The following is a 21,726-nucleotide window of genomic DNA, read 5'->3' as shown; positions in this document are numbered from 1 at the left end:
CAGACCACAGCCACGAAGTTAATTTCATATCCTAAACACTCTATATTCAAATTACAAAATCCTAAGTAATGAGTGCTTATTAAGAGTCACCATCATTCCCTATGCTTCTATAGTATAAAATACTGCATGAATCTGCAAACCAGATTAAGAAATTTGACAGCAAAAAGGATTAGCTAGGGTGCCTGGTAATACAAAACCTAAAATTAAATGGTGTTATTAACAGTAAAGGCAACAACGAAAACAGAGTTCCCAGACAGCCTGGGTAAATCCCACACCTTCCTAGCTCTACAAGTCCCTGTATCTCTACAGTTGCTGCCAACAGCATTTTCATGCAAGAGAGGATTTGTATCTGCAGGGCTCTAAGGAAAGCTGTTCAGTTGGAGGTGCTGCTCATATGTGCTTCCTTCTGAACAAACAGACATATTGATGCCTTAAGTTTTAGCTTTCATATTTTCCAGATTCTGCACTAGTATATAACTCTGAACTTCCTATAAAGTGTTAGCAAGTTCTTCTCACAGTTTAGACAAAACAATCCTTTTCCAGCCCGAGAACCAAGGACACTGTTGCAGCTTCAGGCCCAAGAAGTACAAACAACAGTGAATTGAGGAAGCCAAACTGGGAGGATGGGACTTCATAACCTGAAGCTGTAACTGGACATTCAACCCCAATATGTAAATGGACCAAAACTTACAGAAGTGTGAGAACTCGTGATCTATCATCCATCTTGAGTGGAGCCTGGGCTCTTGTACTGCCCAAGGTGTGTCCTGTAAAGGCCTTTTAATAAATACCTACTTTATTCCTTTTACACTGTCCAGCCTCTGTTCTAGGTAGCCTCTCAAGGCATCAGTATCAGGCATTTAATTTATCACCTTTCAGTGTGACCTGCTGCCCCAAACAAGGAATAGCAGTCTGAGTTCTGCTCCACCTCTACAGCTTCTTTATTTCTGTGTTTATTTTTCTCCAGTAAAGACTGCCTCTTGACAAGTTATGCTCAGACAAGTCAGCCAGAACTGGCAGGAATACAGCACTGATGTGCATCACCTCACAGAAGTGCAGCAATCCAACGGCCTCTGGACTTCTGAATTTCCTGAAGTGCCAGTACCATCCATTTCCTCTGCTCAAGGGTTTTGGGAGGACCCAAATGTGTCCCTAGAGTGACTGAAGCACTGTTACCGCTTCACTGTACCCACAGAAAATTCAACAGTAAGGATGTTTCCCTGCTTCCTAAGAGGAAACTACCTAGTCATAGAAGACTTGCTATCTTTAACAAAAGATCACATCAATCACTTGCATGTGGTAAAACATACATGCAATCTACACAAGATTCCTCCTTACCTGGGGCTGGGAAGGGCTGGCAGTGAAATTAAAGGCTTTGTTGGTCCTAGAAAACAAATGCCAGAATGTTGAAGTCTAAAATTTTCCAAGCTGGAATACAGATAAAGTACCCTTAGATTAAACAAAAGAAAAATAGGGTTTTTTTTCCTAGGAAAGGAAAAATAAGTGAAGAGTAGGCAGATGGACCAAATCCCTTAAGTGATGTTCATGCGATACATGAAGAATTTTGTACATTTGTATTCTCACATCCCAGCTTACTCAAGTTGGAAGTTCTCCAGCCTGGTGACAAGCAGCTCATATGCAATATTGAATGGTGCCATGGAAGCGACGTCCACAAATATAATCTGGTTGGAGGGTCTTGTTTCAGGGGTTGGCTCAGTGGGACAGAGGGTCCGACTCACTTCTTGGTAATTGTAGGTCCTCTGATAGCTACAATAGCCAGGGGAAGGAGGGAAGAGAAAGTTGGATGGGAAAAAAAAGAGAGAGAGAAAGGAAGAGAGCAGTTTAAAAGTTTTTCAGCACTACTAAGAATGGCATCATTTTTCCCCTGCTTGCATAACTGAAACTCTCATCTGAAAGGCCAGGAGCATTCACTCTTTTAGTCAGCATTCAAGCCCCACCTCTGTTGCCTCTGCAATCTGCACAAGGGACTGATCGCCCTCAACATTCCACTTCCCTGGGGGATGCCCACAACAGCTGTGATCTCTAACATCTGCCACTTAGTGCAGGCAAAGAGAGCACTGACAGCCACCGCTGTACCCATCGCCTGCATCAGGCAAAACACTGCAGGGTATCTGCTGCTGGCACCAGGATTCAGTCACAGGATGAAGCTTCACATCCTAAATAGTCTAAGGTGCCTGAAAATTCTCTGTTTGCAGCCCAACGAGCTCTGGGGTTAATGAAAATACAAAGCAGCATTGCTTTCATAAAGAAACAGCCCCAAAACAACCACCCCCTAGAATAAACTTAAGATAGATGTTCCTGAGGTGAGAAACAGAAGCTCTTTTTCCCCCAATGCACTGTTACACAGAAGTTACAGTGCTATTTCAAGAGCCTGTTCAAACTCTGCCCCAAACCAGAGCCCAGGAACTGCCTGCACACATGGTAGGCAACTGTGGAACCACAGCAGTGATATGGTAGATTCAGTGACTGGTGCCACAGACAGTTCTCCCACAGACAAGCCTCCTGGTACTCTGTACACATTTCTAAGAATATGAGAAGCTAAGGGCCAAGAGCAGGCTGCCAAGTAAGAGGTTACCCTATCAAATCCTGGTCTTCCTACACCCAGCTGGCAGTGAGCAAGAAAACTCTGCAACCAAGCCCTGCAGTCTACACAGGTCACAAGATGTAGCATTGTGAGGGAGGCTGCTGATGAATACAGCTGGTAGAGGAGTGTGCCACAAAGAAGAGACTCCAGTACTTACAGGCCTCGAAAAATCAGTGGGACCTGCCATGACAGCACTCCCTTCTGCTGCCGAACTACAAACAGCACGGGGTACTGGAGGTTCTCGGAGCTGCTGTTCACGTACACCCGCACTGCATCCACCTGTGGGAAAACAGAGGATAAGCTGAAGGTAAAAGAACAAGGCAGCTCCAAGTCTAGGTGGGAGAAGCCTTTCCCCCGTCCTCAGTCTGACCTAGGTGCTGACAATATGCACAGGGAGATTCACATTGTTTATCACTAGACTAATTATTCAGATCCAGAAGTCATTTACTGCTCTGTTGATGCTGCAGTCCAGAATCACAGTCTTGTGCCCAGGTCAGAGGTGACTGTCAGACATGATACAGTGGACAAATGCAGAATATGTAAGAGAGTTCAGCAGCTTCTATTGGGAGCAACCTACATAACTTAACCTACAAAAATTGAGCAAACAGATAGATGCACAAGACAAAGACCCAAAGCTACAACTAAGAATTTTCTTGCTGGGACTCTTTACGTACACAACTGAGTCAACACTACTGGGAAAGTCACAAAGATTATATCAATAGCCAAGGATGAAAAAGCATATTAGCAGCTGGCTCTCATGTAAACAATTCCAATATAACCATAATCCCACCTAACAGAACAGAAATACACTGCTGACTGCCCTCAAGTGGACAAGAAAGGCTGCTTGTGAGAAAGATGCAGCCCACCGCAGCAGCAACTGAAATTTCTCCTTAAATTATCATTGGCCACCAAATGGTTGCAGAGGAAGGACAGCTTGGTGTAAAATACCCTCAGTTCACTGTTTGAGAAGCAAGAAGTTTGTCTGCACCACACGGAAATGTCACCATTTCCATTTGAAAACAGCAATCCCTTCAGCTCCCTCTCCAGAACTGTAGACAGCGATCAAGAATACAAAATATAAGAGGGAATAATCCCCTTATGATAAAACAGTCCATCTCAATTAGAGGCCTTGAAATAATGAAAGCATATTAAATAGATAATATATACATATTTTAAATCTGCCACATCCTGAAAGATCATAATGGACTCTCACTTGATCAGTGAAAGACTTCTCATAGACATTCTGACTTTATACCCTCCAAGAAGAGTAAAGGTACAAGGAGGTAGCACCTTCTGAGAAGAACATGAAGAATTAGCAAGGTAGTAGAAGGAGAACACTGGTTTCAGAGAAATTACTTACATCTGCACTTCCAAGTCAAAGAAAATTTCTTACTTATTCTTGTTTGGTGATTCCAGGCTCACATGGGAGTGGAGTCTAGTAGAACAAAATACCTTCCTGAAAGCCATAATCATTATCAGTTTTCATGACATTTTCACCATAGTACAGAGGCAACAGCCACCAATTCCTAAAAAATTAGGTCTTCAGCAAAAAAACCCACCCAAATAATTTAATTAAAACCCCCTTGAAATAGAAAGGCAGAAATTAGAATATTTTCCCATTGTTTCTAAACCTTTGCAAAGCTCTTTTGGTCTGCTTTCCAGTTTTTCCTTACAGTTGCAAAAACTACACATGCAATTTTGTTTCTAAGTATATTTCACCGCAAGGTGCTAAAACAAAGTTAAGTAAAATAGCACCACAAAGCAAAACACACCAGGAACACCTGAAGGGTGTCACCACAGGCAGCACTGGAAGGTAACTCAGTGGCTTCCTTAGTCCCTGTAGCTGCCCCAAGGCAGCTGAGCCAGCATACATTGGTGTAACTTGGAAACACAGGGACTGGGCTGAACAAGCTCCTGTTTGTTTGTTGGTGTTTACTGTGACAAGGAATGAGGACATGAATGAAGCGACTGGAACTGAACAAGAAAACAAATCTAAGGAGCAGGAAGACACAATGGTCAAGCCAGTCTCCTGCAAGAACATGGAACAATTCTCCACCCATGGGGAAAACAACTCTCACTGCAGAAAGGACACATTTCAGCTACCTGTCCAGCAGCTTTTTGCCCATGAAACAGCTCAAGCAAGCCCATCTCCACAGGGTAAATGATTTTCACTTGCCTCAGGTTGGACACGGCTATGTGAACCCTCCAGGGCAGAGCACATCAGCTCAATGCAATGGGGAGCTCACATCAAACTCAAAGCAAATAGCACTACTGGCTTATGCATCCTCAACTATCCATAAATACAAGCCAGAGATTAAGAAATTCTCTTCTCCATTGACTTCATGAATACAGACTGTAACCCAAGACATGAGTTACGCATATATTGCAGATAGTCAGGCTTTCTTAATTGCACATGAGTATGTGTACACTTAATGAGTACAATCCATTCCCAGCCCTCAGCCTCTCCTTACAGGAGAGGGATTTCAGTGCCTTCATTGGCTCTGTGGCTCTGCACTGGACTCACTCCAGTAAGTCCACACCTTCCTTATACTGGGGAGACCAGAACTGGACACAAGCAAGATCACCTAGAGCCAGCTGACCATGGATAGAGACTCCACAACCTCTCTGGGAGACCTGTTGTGATGACTGACCATCCTCAGTAAGAAAATAAAGTTTCCCATCTATCCTAGAGAAGGACAAGAAAGGGAAACAAAAGCATTGGTGATTAATGCTCTGATAGAGAAAAGTCTGAGAAGTAGGAAAAAGTCCCTTCCCTCTGTTGTGATCCAGCAGCCAGAACCCCTCATTTGGTTTCCCTCTCTCCACAAAAATAAGCTGATTATACACCACCTACAACATTTATTCAGCTTTGCTGTTGATTCCATTATCTTATAATATGTGTAGGAAATAGGAATATCAGAAGAGGCAGGTAAGAGCCTCCAGACTCAATACTCTTCTAAATCTAAGCACTTACTCACATGAAAATTGGTATATGCCATATTACTACCATAATGACTTCTCTACATCCCTATTGTGCTCAGCACTCTGTATTTGTTCTCTGTAACAACTTATAGCTCCTTTGCCCTGCCCCATATTCAGGTGCCTTGAGCTCTTTTTGGTTTGATATCATCTGGGGCAATATCCAGCTGTGTCAAGACAGGACCACCTATGGCCACAGGTGGGATCCCACTACACTTCTTGCCTCCCTCTCACCTTTCTCTCTGCACTCTACACAGGCAAAGCTGCTTCCCAGGCCACATTCAAACAGGGTGCCTCAAATACAGAGGAACATCAGAAAGTCAGAAGCAATGGTTACAGCAGCTCATTAGGAAGATCCCAGTGCACTTTAAATTTTACCTCAATATACCAACAATTCACTCACAATGAATACCTGTTCTGCCTACATTTACACATACCCAGATCAGTCAGGACCATCACACTGTCTAACCCCATCAACATCTTTATTATAAATCCCAGGAAACAAACAAGGTGATTAAGAAGCTGGACAGATGGCAACTGAGGTTCCAGTCCATCTAGTTATTTATCCTGCTGCCATCACCACAGCAACACAGGGCCACTTGTGGGCAGATGCTGCACTTCCAGTGGAGGGGCCAGATCCCAATCCCAGGGTGCAGCTCTGCCCTCCCCTTACAGGATCTCAGGGATACAGAAGCAGCTCCCAACAGCTTTGGATGGTGGGCATCTTTCTTCTACAACAGCTATTTCTGCCAAACACTGCAATAAAACAGGTGGGATATGCCTGCTGGCCAAACCTGCACAAGAAGTTCCCAATTAATGGTTTGAAGACTTGGAAATAAGCTTGGGCATAAATCCAGCAAAATGTAAGTGCAATTATGAGGAAGCTTGGAAAAGTGCAGAAAGAATTACCATTTAACTGCAATCAGGGCTTCTCTTCGTCTGCTGTCACTCAATCTCCAATTAAGTGCTACAGATTAGAAGGGCGCCTAATTAATGTCTTGGAAAAAGACATTTTCCTCAGCAGGATGAACTGTCTAGCAGGAACATCACAAGGGACAGGGATTAAAAATGTAACACTTATGAATGGATGTTTACGCTTTTTTTAGGCCTTCTTCTATATGACCTACCTTAAACTTTTAATCCATGCTTTGCTTCTAGATTATCTTGCCTTGATACAGACAACATATACATTTTCATGCTACAGATTTAATGAATTCAGTATTGAGCCAATGCTAGTAATCCCATCTTTCCCGTTGAAAGTCAGCATTTGAAATTTGAAATTTGGCATTTGCCTTCAGCAAAATATTTTTAGAAGAGTGAAAAAAGCAGGGTGTGAAGAAAAAAAAAAAAAAAAAAAAGGTGGTTTATTTACTTCAAACATGCTTCCCCCTCCACACCTTTCCAAAGATTATTTCATTTTCAAAACAAGCAGTTCTAACTCAAGAACCCTTCCATGCTACAGAACCACTGCTCCCATCACACATATCTCTTCCTTCCAATAAAAAACGTTATGTAGACACAAGAGAAACTCTAGCGAAAAAACAGTGTTTTAATTTAAAATTATAATCAGCACAAAGACTATGAGCCTTCTCTGCATCCATCCCCACTCACTTAGCACTGGTGAGATGAGAAGGAAGTTTTGCCTGGGCAGCAACAGGGTCAACCAGGTTGCTGTCACTCCTGCATTGCCAGCACTGCTGAGGGACTTCATTTTGGACCAGATCATCACCAGCCCCCCAGAAAACTAGTTTCACCTTCCCCTTCCTTGTACATTTAGAGTAGGAGGCTGGCTATATTGGTATTATAATACACTGCTGGATTTCATCTGCACCCTCCAAGCTGAAACAAACTTACGTACCAAATGCTCTCTTTGACAAGGCAGGCCCTGCACAAATATTTGTCAGCAATAACCATACTGTTGCCTTTTGTGCTGCGGGGCTGAGGCAGGGTCAGGACTCCTTCAGAGACTTCTGCTGCTCACATTCCTTCCCAGAGCCAAGGCTCTGCCATGTGCAGGGGCTATTCACCACCCACTCTGGTGACAGTTTTGTTTCTCAGACGACTGACCTTGAAGTTTCTCCTGTGTTTCAAGGTGGACAGAGCAGTAAGACAGCTGAATAAAGAGAGAGCTCTCAGCTCTGTATAAAAACGTGTTAGACCAGGAAAGACAAATATTTGTACTTCAGTTCCACTACCACCATGGAGACAGGGGGAGGGAAGAAAAGAAAGGAAAAAAGTACAACTGAATTCCATTCTCTAGATGGGACCAGGCAGAAGGAGCCGACCCCAAATTCTCACAGCTGAACAGAACCAACATAGCTGAAAACATTAAGCAAAATAAACCAGGCTCTTGTTGACGCGAAAGAATCCTTGGACTGATTATTAAACCTGCATTTCCCACAGAGATTACACATCATCTTAAGACTGTGGGGATGTGAATTTAAGGGCAAGGCAGGAGGTTGCAACAACAGTTTGTGCTGTAAGCAAAGGTTTTCAAGGGCTTTACCATGGATCCCTTCCCAAAAGCTCTTGCTAAGCAAAGCCTTTGAGTCACACCAGGGCTCCAGCGCGCTCCCCGCCGCACCCACACGCCGGCCGCTCCTTGCCAGCCCGCTGGGATTACCAGGCCAGGTTGCGACAGCGCTCGGGCGGTCGTGGGCCTGCCAAGGCACAGGGCCAAGCCCGTGGGCAGGGAACACATCCGGCAGCAAACACACAGCCTGCTGCTGCTCGCAGTGAAAGGTCTCGGCGCAGGATACGAGTACAAAACACACGGAACTGCCGCTGCACAAGAAAGCGGTGCTTCACTTTTATATAAACCCTGAAATTGGGTGAAGCAGGATTGAGCCAGGTGGAGTAGAGCAATCGAGGCAGTGAATGAATACCCCATCAGCCTCGAACTCTGCTCTTCTTGCCACTGACAAGGCAACAGGGGAAGCTATTGAGATCTCTCCTTCTGGAAACCCCGAAGGAAAACAACTGAGACAGTGACAGGTTTTAGAGAACCTCTCTTCTGCCATCTCATGAGATGTGAGCATGGCTCCTGGCTGACAACAAAACAAGTGGAGCTCAGAGGATCATTCCCTTTCAGCCTTTTTCTGTCTCTGCGCTCCAATGTCAGTAAGTCTTAATTGCCAAAAGCAACCTGCCAAATAACCTTGGCCCACAGTTTTCTTCCAGCATTTCTGCCAGGAGTATTAAACACCCGAAGAGGCTTAAACGAAGAGGCAGACTCTGGGATGTCAAGAACAGCCTTGGACACATTAATATAATTGCTCTAGGATTAGTATTTTTCATTTTAAATGTTTCACTCTGCAAATGTGCTGTGTGAACTTCCAGTCTGCCATGGGCTTTCCCATGAGTTCACTTGTTTGCAAGAGTATCCGTGAAGCATAAATGGAAATAAGACAAATATAAAACATGCTAATATTTATCTTTTTCCATTTTTGAAATTTTGCCCTCTAACCAATGTCACTAGGGAGTCTCTAGGACAGCCAGAAGGAGAAACTGGAAATTGCCACGCTGGAAGAAGTAGTTACCTGTTTTGGAACACCCTCAGACTTCAGGAAGATGTTAAAAATAAAAAAAACCATATTTTTGAATAGTCAGTTAAGGAACAAACTACTCTACAATAATTCCATCTTCCTAAACCACAGCAGCTGGAACTCTGAGCCAGGCCATCCCTTGAACAAAAAGGTTTACAATCTTTCCAAATTACAACCTTCTAACTCCAAGCTCCTGGTAGTAACTCCAGCGATTGCTGTCAGAACATAGATACCTCGTTTTTTCTTGGCTCCCAAGTTCTTCACTTCAGTAACACTTCAGATGTGGATTGAATTGCATCTTGTAATGCATGACATACTTTTTTTAAACCATTTTCCATTTATTTTAAACTCCACTGAAGTAGCTATTTCTATGGTTAAAGAAAAACATCAGTGTAAAAAAATAAGGAAGGCTGTTTCTGAAATCTTCTGTGGTTCTCCAAGTATACACTGCACGAAATTTTGTTTGCTTATGCAAATGTACTGAACTATATTTTCAAACTGAGCAGATGGCACGCCCTTGCAATATACCTTTTACAGTCTGCACTTCAATTCCTTAAATATCCCCTGAAACAGCAGATGAGGTCCATGCAGAAAAAGCTTACCTCCCTACCAAGAACTTCTGCACAAGTTATGTGAGGACATTTCCGCCTCTACTTACAATGCAAATGTATAATAAATTGCTGCACTGCTCTTGGAAAGAGTTCAAAAGGAGGAGAGGCATTTTGATGAAGTTTCTCTGATTCAGAATTTGTTTTCTTTTTTAATTTAAACATCTTAGGGCTGGGAAGGGAACAACAAAACCTGATCAGCTTTGATTTTAAACATGATAGCCCAACAAGAAAAGAATGACTACGATTTAGAACAACATTCAAATTCAAAAGAGATGCTTTAGTTCAAGGACAAGTTATCATGCTTGACAGCATTAGCTTACACATTAGAAATAAAAATAAAATTCTTGCCAGCACCACAGTCACCATCTGAAGGTCCGTGGGCTACCCTGCAAGAAACCAGAGCGGCTTTCAGTTTTTTTCCCTAAAGGCTGCAAACTGATAGCCTCTGTCAAGAGATATTCTCTCTTTGCTTCCTGTGTAGGGAAACCCACAAAGTGCAAAATCCTAGAAAGATAAAGAATAATTTAAGTTTGATGGGATCTCAGTTGCTTCTATCCCCAGCCCAAAGCAAAGCTATGTCCCACAGCATTTCACCTAAGATACCTCTCTTTTGTTAAGAGTTTTCAAGACTGATTTTCAAGACTATTTTCTGATGCAAAAAACAACAGTCAAGTTTGAGTTTTTAGCAGATCCCCATTGAATTTCTCTCATAGTTTACTTTTGTTTTCCCCTGTAAGCAAAAGCTTTTTGTGTGACCCTAGGCAGGGTAAGGAGTGTTCGAGAGAACCCACTGAGAAGCAGCAAGCACATTCCAAGTGCTGTGTGCTCTACACTGCCTATGCTGTCACCTCCCAGGGCTGGCTGTTTTCTTTAAGAAATATAAATTATATACACAAAGTACTCCAAAGGGATTCTGGAGTTGAACCCTGTTTGGCTTCAGACACCATATACTATAATTTGCTTTGATTTTTTTTTGGATTTGACATTGTGCCTACATTCCTGTCACATAAGGCATTTACTATTAGGTTCCAGAAATGGTGTGCTGAGGCTCTTCCAGTGTCCTGTGGTGAACAGACTAGAGCCAGCAACCAAAGAGCAACAGCGTTCAGCCCCTGGAGATGCTGCAATAACAGCAGCTCTACCAACATCAAGAGATCTTCTCATGCAAGCATTTGTAAACTTCCCGATTTCTTTGATTTTTACCTGCATCTTTGTGGCTAAACTGGTGAGTTTCCACCCAGCATTAAGAAAAGACAGAACTTAACCTCACTACAGCTCAGGCTCAGCCTTCTCCAAATAGTAGACTAAAGCTTTATTGCATGCATGGTGTAGCTGTGGACTGAAAGTTGGGCTGGAGCCAAGACTAACATTATGGAGAACATGTGCAGGACACCATGGGAATACTTCAGGATAGTTTAGTTCCAGCCTGAAGGATCCTACATGTCAAACCCACAGCCAGCTCAGAAGCAAGAGGTGAAAAAATTGCTCTTAAAATTGTTATAATAGACATGGGTGCTGCTGGAGTGAGACCTACACCAGCACATCAAACAGCAGAGAACGGCAAACACAGATTTGATCACTGCCACTTATTAAACCAGGTTGTCCTGTGTAGCAGATCAAGGAGTTTCCCTGCAGCTAGGACAGATGGCTTTGGTCTGAGCAAGTGACTCATCACACAATTCCAGAGGAACATATGGGTGAATGAATTCCCTTTTGGCGTTTGCCTAAAGGAAAGCAAGTGCAACTACCATCCACACCTAGGAAACGAGACCCATTCACTAGCGGTCAGAGGAACACTGAGGAATGCATCAAGCTCTTTGGCTGGAAAAGGCACTTGGTGACAAGATTTAAGGCATGTAAGTGGAAGACTTCTGATCTTCTTGCTAGTGTTGATACCGCTTTTCCTTTAGGACAGTCAATTTTTTCCTATCTGCAACTCTGAAAAGACAAAGGGCAATGATGGTAGCAACCCTCCCTGGTTGGCACACAGCCTCTCATAGACTGAAGGTAATTTTTTTACCCATCATTCCTCAGACAGACTTCACAGACAAGACACTCACTCATTCCAGGGCTACACATCCTCACACTGCACAACTGCTCAGCAGAGAAGCCACAGCTTAATCAACTGTCAATCACAATTTATGGTAAGTTGGGCCATATGGGAACTGAGACTGGGGCTCAGCTCCTAGTCCTGGCAAGGGAGGAGGAGGGAAATAGCACCCACTCTTTGTCTTAAAATAGGTGCAGCCCACTGCTCAGCTTTGGAACTCATCACAACCAACATGTACTGCATGAATGTCCAGGAACTGTATCTGGATTGCAGCAGCTTTGCCTACAAATGGAAAGTCAGAAACTTGTTCTCTTCAGAGTTACTTGGTTTTCTAAATATAGTCCAAGTATTTTCCAAATCATACATTCAGCTGACCTGAGCTGCAGTGAGGATAAAGAACTTCTGTTGTCTTCTTCCTCATGATATTCTCCTGGACCACTTACAGTTTGGTACAGGACATACCAACCTGCACAATATGAGTGTAATTAGTGCTTTCAGCAAATTAACTATTAGCAACTGCCAGATCTTACAGTGGTGGAAAGTCTTGTTCACTTTGAATTCCATCAGTACTCACACACACACTATTCTTTTTGAAAACCCTGGTATTACTGCAAACATAGAACCAAGCAGGTTCCCTTACTTGTCACATAAACCTTTCTCCAGTCCATGGTAAATCCAGCAGAAACATTCTAAAGCACTTTTTCTTCTGAGCAGGAATGCACTGCACATGCAGCTCCAGCAAATCAGCAAAGGTCTCCTTCCTGCCTTCCTCCCTCCCACGTAGGGACATGCTGAACATGTGGAATGACCATGAGGTTTTTTTATCCCCATCCTGGATGTCTCCAGTGTAAATAATCCTAAAATTAAATAGGCCAACTGTTTGCCCAACTAATTGTTCACCAGACTTCTAACAGTTCACATCTGCCTTTGCTGTTAGAGCATGAGGGCATAGCAACAAGTGACCTAGTTGGGTTTATTACCATATTTTTTTACACTTAGAGTTAAAAATAAACAGCTGTACAGAGGGGAAATGTCAAAGAGCAGGTAGAAGGGAAAAATGGAATTCAAGAAGCAGTAAGACTACCCCACTACAAATCAAGAGCTTCCACCATGAGGAAGGAGTTTGTCATGTGCCTTTGCTCACAGGCCAACTCTTGAAGACCTTTGCAGAAGAGGTGGCTGTGCTTCTCCTCAGCACATCTTTACTCTCACAGTTCAACCTCAGCAATTAAGGCCTAAGTCCTAGTACCTAAAAGACTGTCAGCTCTCCTGCCTCAAGATGAGTGTTTCTGCACAGCACATAGGAAGGCTTTTCCCCCGCCACAGACAGAGAGAAGACACCTGGCAATGTATTTACACACAGAAGTTTCAGCTAGGTGATTTGGGTCACATAGAAGCATCATCATTTTCATTTAAGCCACAAGTTGTACAGAAAGGAAGCCACATGTCTCAAAGCAGCTCTGCTGCAGAGCCCTGAACTGTGGTTTCTTCACCTTGTATGTATCTGCTTGTGAATATTCTCATGGGAGTCACTTTTTCCCTTCTGTCTTGCATGCTTTCCTGTACCCCAATGAGTAAGAATGATGATGTGAATGAAGAACAACCTCTGAGATCAGGCAAGCACAACACTTTTCAGAGAGCAAGCCTCTAAAGCACCAAACAGGAGAAAAGGTCTTGTTCCCTCCTCCTTTCTCTCATCCATCATTCAAGCACTGCTCTATTCAGCTACATTTTCAGACGTGCCTGTGCAGCCATAGCACATCAGCAACCAGAAAATTTACAGAGGGCTTGTGGATCACAAGTCAGCCCTCACATTTTGTCCTTGTCTCCAAGTTTTCCCTTGCTTTGTAGGCCCAGCCTCATGAGAAAGAGCAGTAGAGGGGAAAACAGCAGAATTTACAGCACAGTGAAAACAAATTCCTGTTTTTAGAGCCAGATCACTCCAGACCTTGACTTTGTTTCAGTGGGGAAAGCAATTAAACTCATCCACTGCAGCCCTTCCATATGGGGAATGCTCTTTTTATTGAATTAACTGTTCTGTAACTAAGGTTAATCGCCCATGTGATATCTGCCTTGAGCTATCACAGGCTTCTGGCTAAACTGCCATCAGCACAGAGACAGGAAGAGACCAAAAAGACCAGGAAGAGCAGAGAGCTGACAAGTGGCAGGCAACTGGCAAACACTGGCTGGTATTCCCTCACTAGGAGTTCAAGGCTTAAGACTGCAGCAAAAAGCAGTAATTAATACACTGAGTTTTTGCAGGACTTGAATTCTTTCACAAGCCCCAACACCAAGTAGACAGCGTGTCCCTAAACATCTTCCCAACTTTCGCATAAGAAAGCTGCCCACAAGAACTTGGTGATTAAAGTCAAGATTTCCACTACCAAGCTTCTAAATCTTGAGCAATTCTCAACAACAGGGAGACACAGGAACACCAAGACAGCTCAACCCTTGACCCTGCCAGCAAGAGGAGATCCAGTCATGTTTGCCCCTCATGAGTGCAGGGCTCAGCTGGGAAAGGGGCTGCACACAGCACAGCCAATCTAGCTCAGCCACCTTCTTGCCAGTGTCCACTGCTTCATCTCAGAAATGGCACCTGCAGAGCTCAGAGAAGAATCACAGTATTGGAAGATCATCTTCTGAGATCATCTAGTCCAAACATCCTGCCATGGGTAAGGAGATACCTTCACTAGATAAGGTTGCTCAAAGCCCCATCTAACCCTACTATGAACAGTCCCAGTAATGCATATCCACAACTTCTCTGGACAACATGTTCCAGTCCCACACCATTAAAAAAAAAAAAAATCTTCCTTATGTGCCACCCAAATCTCTTTCAGTTCAAAACTGTTGCCCTGTGTCCTGTCATTACATTGTAGAAAGCCTTTCTTGATAATTTTGTAAGCTTATTTATACTGAAAGGCCATAATAAAGTCTCTCTGGAGCCTTTTCTACCATCAAAACCTGTTCTAGGCATCCCTCATCAGAAAACTTCCTATGAAAGCCCACTTTTATTTAAAGAGCTTTTGTCTCCCAAACATTTTTCCTAGCAGAAGCTGGTTGCATGGCCCTCTAAGCATACTCATGGCAGTGCTTGGTGAGCTCTGCATTGAAAAAAATATTAAATCTCAAACCTGAATTTCCCTTCTTAGATACGCTCTTGACCCTATCTCTGCAGAGACTTCATGTTCCAGCATACAGGACCATGGAGATTAGTCCATTAAAGCTCCTGCTTAAGTAAGGTAGTAGTCTGCACTGAGCAGTCTGTACTTCACAGCCACAGGAACAGCTTAGTGTCTAGAAGAAGCCTAGAAGTTGCATTTAGGTACCTGCAAACACCACTGAGCAGCCATGTGCTTCCTCCCTGCCTCCTCCCACTGTGCTTTAACATGTAGCTCTCCAGCAGAGAAAGCTTTTTTTCAGGTGTCCAGCAAAAAAACACAAGGCTTCAAAGAGCACATTAAATTGAAGGGACCAGATTAATTTTAACTGAAGTCAGTATTCATGTTGTCTGTGCTAATAAGCCACTGACAACATCTGCGAATAGGCCCTCATTATAATACCCAATACTTTCAACACCTGAAGGAACCTACTTACACCTCGACCAGCTTCCAAAAGGAGGCTCAAGCCCAAAGTGTGCTTTTGGCCTCCTGAGATCATTGGTGACACCCAACAGTTAAGTAAGGTTGGGCTCAGTTGCATCATAGCCCAGACACCCAATTGCTGGCCCATAAATACCAGGTGCATTTTATTACATAGTACACAGTTTGGGAAAAAGCCACGGTTTCCATTTTCAATTGTTCTGTGCAACTGAGGACAGGAGGGAAGATTCATCTACCCAGTTCACCATCTCTTGGTACATCAGATCATCAGATCAATTAACACCCAATCCAAACAACGGGGGCAGAGTTTCCAAGGTACCACTTAGCTACATGAGATAAATAAGACACAAAAACTGGGGAGGGGGCAATCCTCAATAACTGGGTATACATAAATTATAGGCTTCCTTCCACCATCAAACAGCCCTGGCCACTCTGCCCTGCAGCTTCCTCTCGACAGCCTCACCTTTACAGTCCTGCCTCACCTCCCAGGCTACCAGGCAAGAGCACTCTGATCCTAAGGAAATGCACAATGGGGGAAAACGGCATTTAAGAAGGCTTACTAAGTGCACACTCACACACCTTTTTTTTTTTTTTTTTTTTTTTTGTGGGTTTTGTGTTGTTTTCTAAAAATTATTTTTAATGTAGTACTATTATCCTCACAACTCCCTTCTAGCCTTTAAACGCATCCTGCTGCTAGAATTCCTGGATATCCCCTCTGAGAGTGGGGGCCACCAAACCACCTTCCCGGCCCGCAGCTCCCGGGACACCGGCACCCTCCCGGCCCGCAGCCCCGGAGAGCCCTGTCCGCGCCAGGGAAGGTGGAAAGGATCCCGCAGGTGCACTGCGGCTCCCGACCACCGCGGCGCCGGGAGGATGCGGGCAGGACAGACGGAGAGCCCGGCCCGCTCCCGCACAGCAGCGGAGCCGCAGCGGCGCCGGCACCTCCCTGGCACACGCTCCCGACCGAGAAGGCTGAGGGGGACACGGTGCTCGCCCCGCCGCGGGGAACCTGGCGCTCCGGGGTTCGCTCCTACCTGGCCGGGCTCGCTGCGGTAGGCGAAGGCGTAGACCCGCTCGGCGCTGATGTTCACGGCGCCCCGGTAGACGTGGCCGAAGGCGCCGGGAGCGGGGTTGTCCCCGAGGCCGGCCCCCGCTGCCGCCCAGAGCAGGGCGCCGAGCAGAGCCCCGGCGGCCGGCGCTGCCCTCCCGGCCATGGGCTCCTTCCTGCCGACCCCGCGGGGCGCCCGGACCGTGTGTCCCCGGCAGGGCGGGCGGCGAGGCGCTCTCTCTGCGATCTCAATCAACAGCTCGGCGACACGGACGAGAGGCGGCGGGGGCAGCGCCGCACCCCGCCGCCCGCCGCCCCGAGGACGCCGAGCAACTTTCCCCGGGGAAGGACCCTCCGGCGGCCGGCGGGGCGGGGAGGGGAGGGGAAGGGAGGCCGGCCGGCGGGCTGGCCAGCCCAGGGGAGGAGGGTCTCCTCTCTGTGACCGGCCCCAAATTCTCAGTCCGGCTCAGCGGGCGATTGTCAGGGGGCTTTGCCCCGTGGGGAGCCGTGCCGTGAGCGCAGGGACACGCTGGCATTGTCAGGCACGTGGGGGTCAGCACCTGCAGGGCTCCAACACTCCCTGCCCACCGCGTTAGGGGCGTCCTCGCTCCATAATCTGCCGGCTTGCTGGAGCTGCAGCTCGCACCTGCAGTCCTGAATGGGGCGCTCCCTAACCTTTATTTTTGGCTTCTCATAACTTTGGGATAAATTCTCTCGTCCTTTAGTTCAGCCTGAAGGTGCGAAAGGCAGCAGCAAATGTAATATCATTAATCTGAAAATGGCTTGGTGCATCTCTTTGTGTCATCCATGGAACTGGCCACAAACCATACTGTGATGCTCTTAACCTTTTTAGCAAGACGAGAGCCATACTGTTGGGCTGTGAAAAGGCAAGGGATCTCTCTCTCTCTCTCACGGTTTAACCCTCCTATGTTGAAAACACACCTAGGAAATGTGTGAGATCCCATGGTGTAGGGATGCACTTTTAAGTCAGTGGAAATAGAGTTTTACTTACAAAGCAATCAGAAGGGGTTTTCAGGCTGCGGATAAACTTTTAGGTGCCACAGTTTTATAAAGTCAGTCCGCAGTCTCCAAATGCAGTGCCTCTGGCCCTAGAAGCTTTCCAAAGTTCTGGATTTTGTTTTCAAGGCTGAGAGATTTCCTGGGAGATCACTTGTTGTCTTTGGAGGAAAAGTTGCAAAGCTCAGCAAAACGAACCAGCATGTCTTGTGCTGCCATTTTGATCTCTGGGCCCTTGTGTGATTTCTGCCAAAAGAAAAAACAATTGTCAGTCAGTTCTGTTCATCTTGAAGCAGGATTCACATCACCCTGCCTTTTGTCAGAGTCCCAAGAGGTACCATTAAGGGTAAAATAAACCACTTGCAATCTGGTGGAATATGGAGAATCCAACACTAAGATTTTGCCTTTCAGCCTGGAATATCATGCTCTGAAGACCAGGAGACTTTGACTCTGTCTTGCCTCTTAACAGGACGTGGTGTGACCTGTCTTGGGGGACTTCAAACAGTGGCAGCACTGGGACACTTGTGGCTTCCCCTCCCTACGCCGTAGAGTCCAAGGCTCCTGAACCCTACAGCTCCTTCTCACCCCCTGCTGTCTGCAGATGCATGGGTCCCTCTGCCAGGGCCAGCAGCCCTCTTGAGCATGTGCAGGAGAAAGGACACTAGGAGACCCATCTTCTCCCAGAGATGAGACTTCAGGCAACAGGAGGAGGTAAAGCAGGTAAGGGCCATGCCTGGTTCCTCAGACCAATGTGACCAATGGCACAAAGATGGTGTTCTGCAAACCAAGGCAGCTGCAAATAATTTTTGTGTCATTTGGTGTCATGCATATTTCCGATTGGCACATCAATGTACTGTCTCGCTTTAGTTGTGTTGGTTTCATGGCAAAAAAGTGGCTCTTCATGTAGTCCACATTTTCCAATGTGGAGTTATGTTATTCTTAAAGTGCTTGCCCTGATTAGATATACATTATGGTATCTTACCAAAGACTACACATCTTCTCTCATTTTTAATTTAAGAATTCAAGTTTTCTCGGTGTCATACATTGTTCTTATCTTAATTTAATCTCATTATTTTGAGGCTTTTTCTGTGATTTAGCAATGATAAACCTTTGTTCAAATCTCTTCCTCCAAGGTGTGGCGCTGCCTGACTTGGTGTTATTTGCAGAAGTTTTAAGTCAAAGATCAACTCCACCATTCAAGTTGCTAATGAAAGAAAACAATTCTAGCAGACAGATCAGGTCTCTTCATTTGATATACCTTCCTACTGATAGGAAAATATCCACTGGATCAGTTTGGGAAGTGCTTTTAAATCACACACTCCTCTCATGTTAATATCATCTGAGACAAATTTGCCTTTATGAGAGCAGTGCTCAACACAACATCAAAAGCCCTACAGAGTCAAAACACGTTTCACGTATTCCTTTCAGCACTTACTAAGTCAGTTATCTCAGTAAAGAAATAAATTAGGTTTGTTTGACATTATTTGTTCTGGACAAATGCAGAGTGCCTGCTGTTCATCACTTTACTGTTATTTAGTTGCTTGCACGCTGATTGCTGAACAGCTTGTTTCATTACTTTTCCAGATAACAAATGGAGGTTGGCCTACTTATAACACTTCACTCAGACTCCTTTGATAAAGATGAGTAGGCCATTTTCCCTTTTCATTTCACCTGGATCTTGTTGTTGAAGGGCAGCATGTACTTTGGAAGAAAGAACCAATCCCTCTAAGAGACAGTATCCTCATCCATATACACCATGGGTCTGAGTCAGTGGAAGTGATCTTTTCTTGTATGTGCCACAGTACTCTGGCATCAGGAGCCAGCAAGGGCCAGATGCTCCCTAAGGGACAGGGATCCAAGTGCCACAACACAGAGAGGGAAAAGAGGGGCAGAGCAGGGACTTCACCAGCCAGGGCCTCATGCCACAGGATCTGAGCAAGACAAGTAGGTTCTCGGATATGGAATATTCCTGGATATGGAATCAACAGAGTCCAGATTGGTGGACAAGTCAATAACAATGGGATAGGTCTGAGGTCAACATAAGTTAGTGACTCAGGCCTGGTGATGGCAGTCAGGGACAGACACAGTCCCATCAGCAGCAGGCAAGTTCCCAGCAGTGAGGCAGATCTGAGGTCTGGGCAGGAAGCTGGTCAGCAGGTCCAGGCCAAAGGGATACTGACAGGGTTGCCACACAGCTGTAGCTGCAGCTCAGGCAGGCCAAGGACCAGAGCCTCACCTGCAATGCAGCTGCCTTGTGAGGGCGAAAAGAGGCCTCGCTGAAGCCTCCCCACAGCCCTGATGCCAAAGTCACTGGAGGAAAGAGGGCCATTCCTCAGCTGTGCTGTTTCCATGCTGCCCATGAGCCCAGGGTGCCAAACCTCCAGAAAAGGGGATGATGCTCTTGGGGCCCTTGTCTCTGGCTGTGTGGAGGGCACGTATTTTGTAAAAGGACCCATTTTTCCAGTATAAATGAAGCCCAGGGTTGTGAGTGTCTCAAAGGAAAGAGGAACTGTGCTGGATGAGATGCTCACAAAATTGTGGTTTTGAGATTTTTTGTTCATTTTTTTTTCTCCATAGCACAAAAGCAGAAAATCTGATTGCTGTTGGGAACAAAATAACAAAATGCCATCCCAAACCAGTTAAGAAACTACATTTTCCCTGGTAACCATGGCTGCAAAAATATTCAGGATAGAGGATATTACAAAGGAATTCCCTAAATCATACTAACTTGGGAAGGGAAACAGTATAAATGTATAACAAACCAAATTGTTTGGAAACCTGATGATTTAAAATTACTGTTTGCATATGTTGTCTCTGTCTTATGTAAGCTCCTCTGCGAGTTAATAGATGCTGTAGATGCTCAGCTGGCTTCTGCAGAGATAATGCCACTTTTTCAGACTCTGCTGAAAATGCAGTGTGAAGAATAACAAGAAGTGAAATGCAAACAGGCGCTAAAGATGTCTGATAGAACGTGCTCCGATTCTTCTTATAGGTGGGCAAAGTGTTTGAGAATACACTGCTTGAATGAGAATTGTCTCTAGCTTGTGTCATATTTGGTTGTATTAGGCATTTAACATTTATATTTGATTGTAATTAATAATTGCAGAGAGCTTTAAGAGGTTTCAAAATAGATGATGTAATAACGCAATTACGCCTTTATTGCTTTTTTTCTTCAGTAGGCCTTGTTCTTCAAGACAATTTAAAGCCATGTTAAGAGAGAAGTCCAGATGTGCCCTTGATTTATACTTCTGGCTTCCAAATTTTCAGACCAACACAGACTAATTAATTGCTTTGCATGGGTTTCTCTTCCCACTGGCTGAACTTTGATGATCACTTGCATATGGTACCTATGTTGAGTGTCAAGATGGAAATTGAAGTCGAGGTGCAACCTCCACAATTGCAGTGCTTCAATAGAGACAATTGCTGAAAGTATTTCTCTAACGCTTTTTTTCCTCTCATGATTTCCATCTTCTCCTTATATCACATCCAAAACAGTTCCCTCCCTCAATACATCAACCATTACCATCTGCATGAATCATTTTACAGTGATGCTAGTAAAGCCAGAATTACATTGACGGGTACCCTAAGCACCAGGAAATCTTGGTGAAATGGAAAAAGTTTTGAATGAAAAGCTGATAAACCTTATGCCTTCACTTTCCAGCTCCCACAGACAAAATATTATGCTCACACTGTAAAACAAAATGTTAACAAAATGTTAATGTAACCTTTTGGAGTAATTACATCATGTCTTCACCTGCGTGGCAGGGAAGTGGAGGATCTGTGGCATATTCTGGGGTGAATCTGTAAGGAATACATTGCATCCACGTGTAAGCTAAATGACTCACTTCAGAACCACCAGTTGCTTTACGAAATTCCTTGTGGCTACAGAGGTACACCCTTCCTCGGTGGCACAGCTAACGAGATCTGTTTGCTCAATTTAAACAAGGGTCACCCCTTAATTTCGAATCATCTTAATTTCACGGTTTGTGTGACATTCTGCTCTGAACCACCACCTGTAACGGCATCTGAAATACGTTTTCGCACGGGGAAATTTCCAAGGCTTCCTCAGAGGGACACTGAGAGGTACCTTTGGAGGGTATTTGCAAGATACTCTCCCGAGGAGACAGTTATCCCGAGGAGGGATAACAGCGAACGAGCAGAAAAATTAAGGCGAGGTGAGATGGGAGACGAGTGACAAGGCCGGGAGCAGCTCGGGCGGAGCGGCCAAGGCACCGCTCTATTACAGGAGGCGGTGGAGGAGCTGTCCCTCACTGA

The 21,726-nt window shown here is 44.9% G+C and overlaps 1 protein-coding gene across 1 annotated transcript in view; it reads right to left on the bottom strand.

Annotated features, from left to right (window-relative positions):
* Positions 1-16,684, bottom strand: part of SIDT1 (SID1 transmembrane family member 1) — a 39,369-nt gene extending 22,685 nt beyond the window's left edge. Inside the window, exons 1-4 of the mRNA XM_066341029.1 lie at positions 16,421-16,684; positions 2,760-2,881; positions 1,594-1,764; positions 1,336-1,381 (exon numbers count right to left, since the gene is read on the bottom strand). Of these exons, the coding sequence (XP_066197126.1) occupies positions 1,336-1,381; positions 1,594-1,764; positions 2,760-2,881; positions 16,421-16,600 (519 nt within the window). The 5' untranslated portion in view covers positions 16,601-16,684. The remainder of the gene's footprint in view (positions 1-1,335; positions 1,382-1,593; positions 1,765-2,759; positions 2,882-16,420) is intronic.
* Between the last annotated feature and the right edge of the window lie 5,042 nt (positions 16,685-21,726).

This window comes from Sylvia atricapilla, chromosome 2 (assembly GCF_009819655.1).
Source record: "Sylvia atricapilla isolate bSylAtr1 chromosome 2, bSylAtr1.pri, whole genome shotgun sequence".
Classification (NCBI taxonomy): domain Eukaryota; kingdom Metazoa; phylum Chordata; class Aves; order Passeriformes; family Sylviidae; genus Sylvia; species Sylvia atricapilla.
Note: the sequence above shows the minus strand (reverse complement) of the source record. Positions and strands in the feature narration are given on the sequence as shown.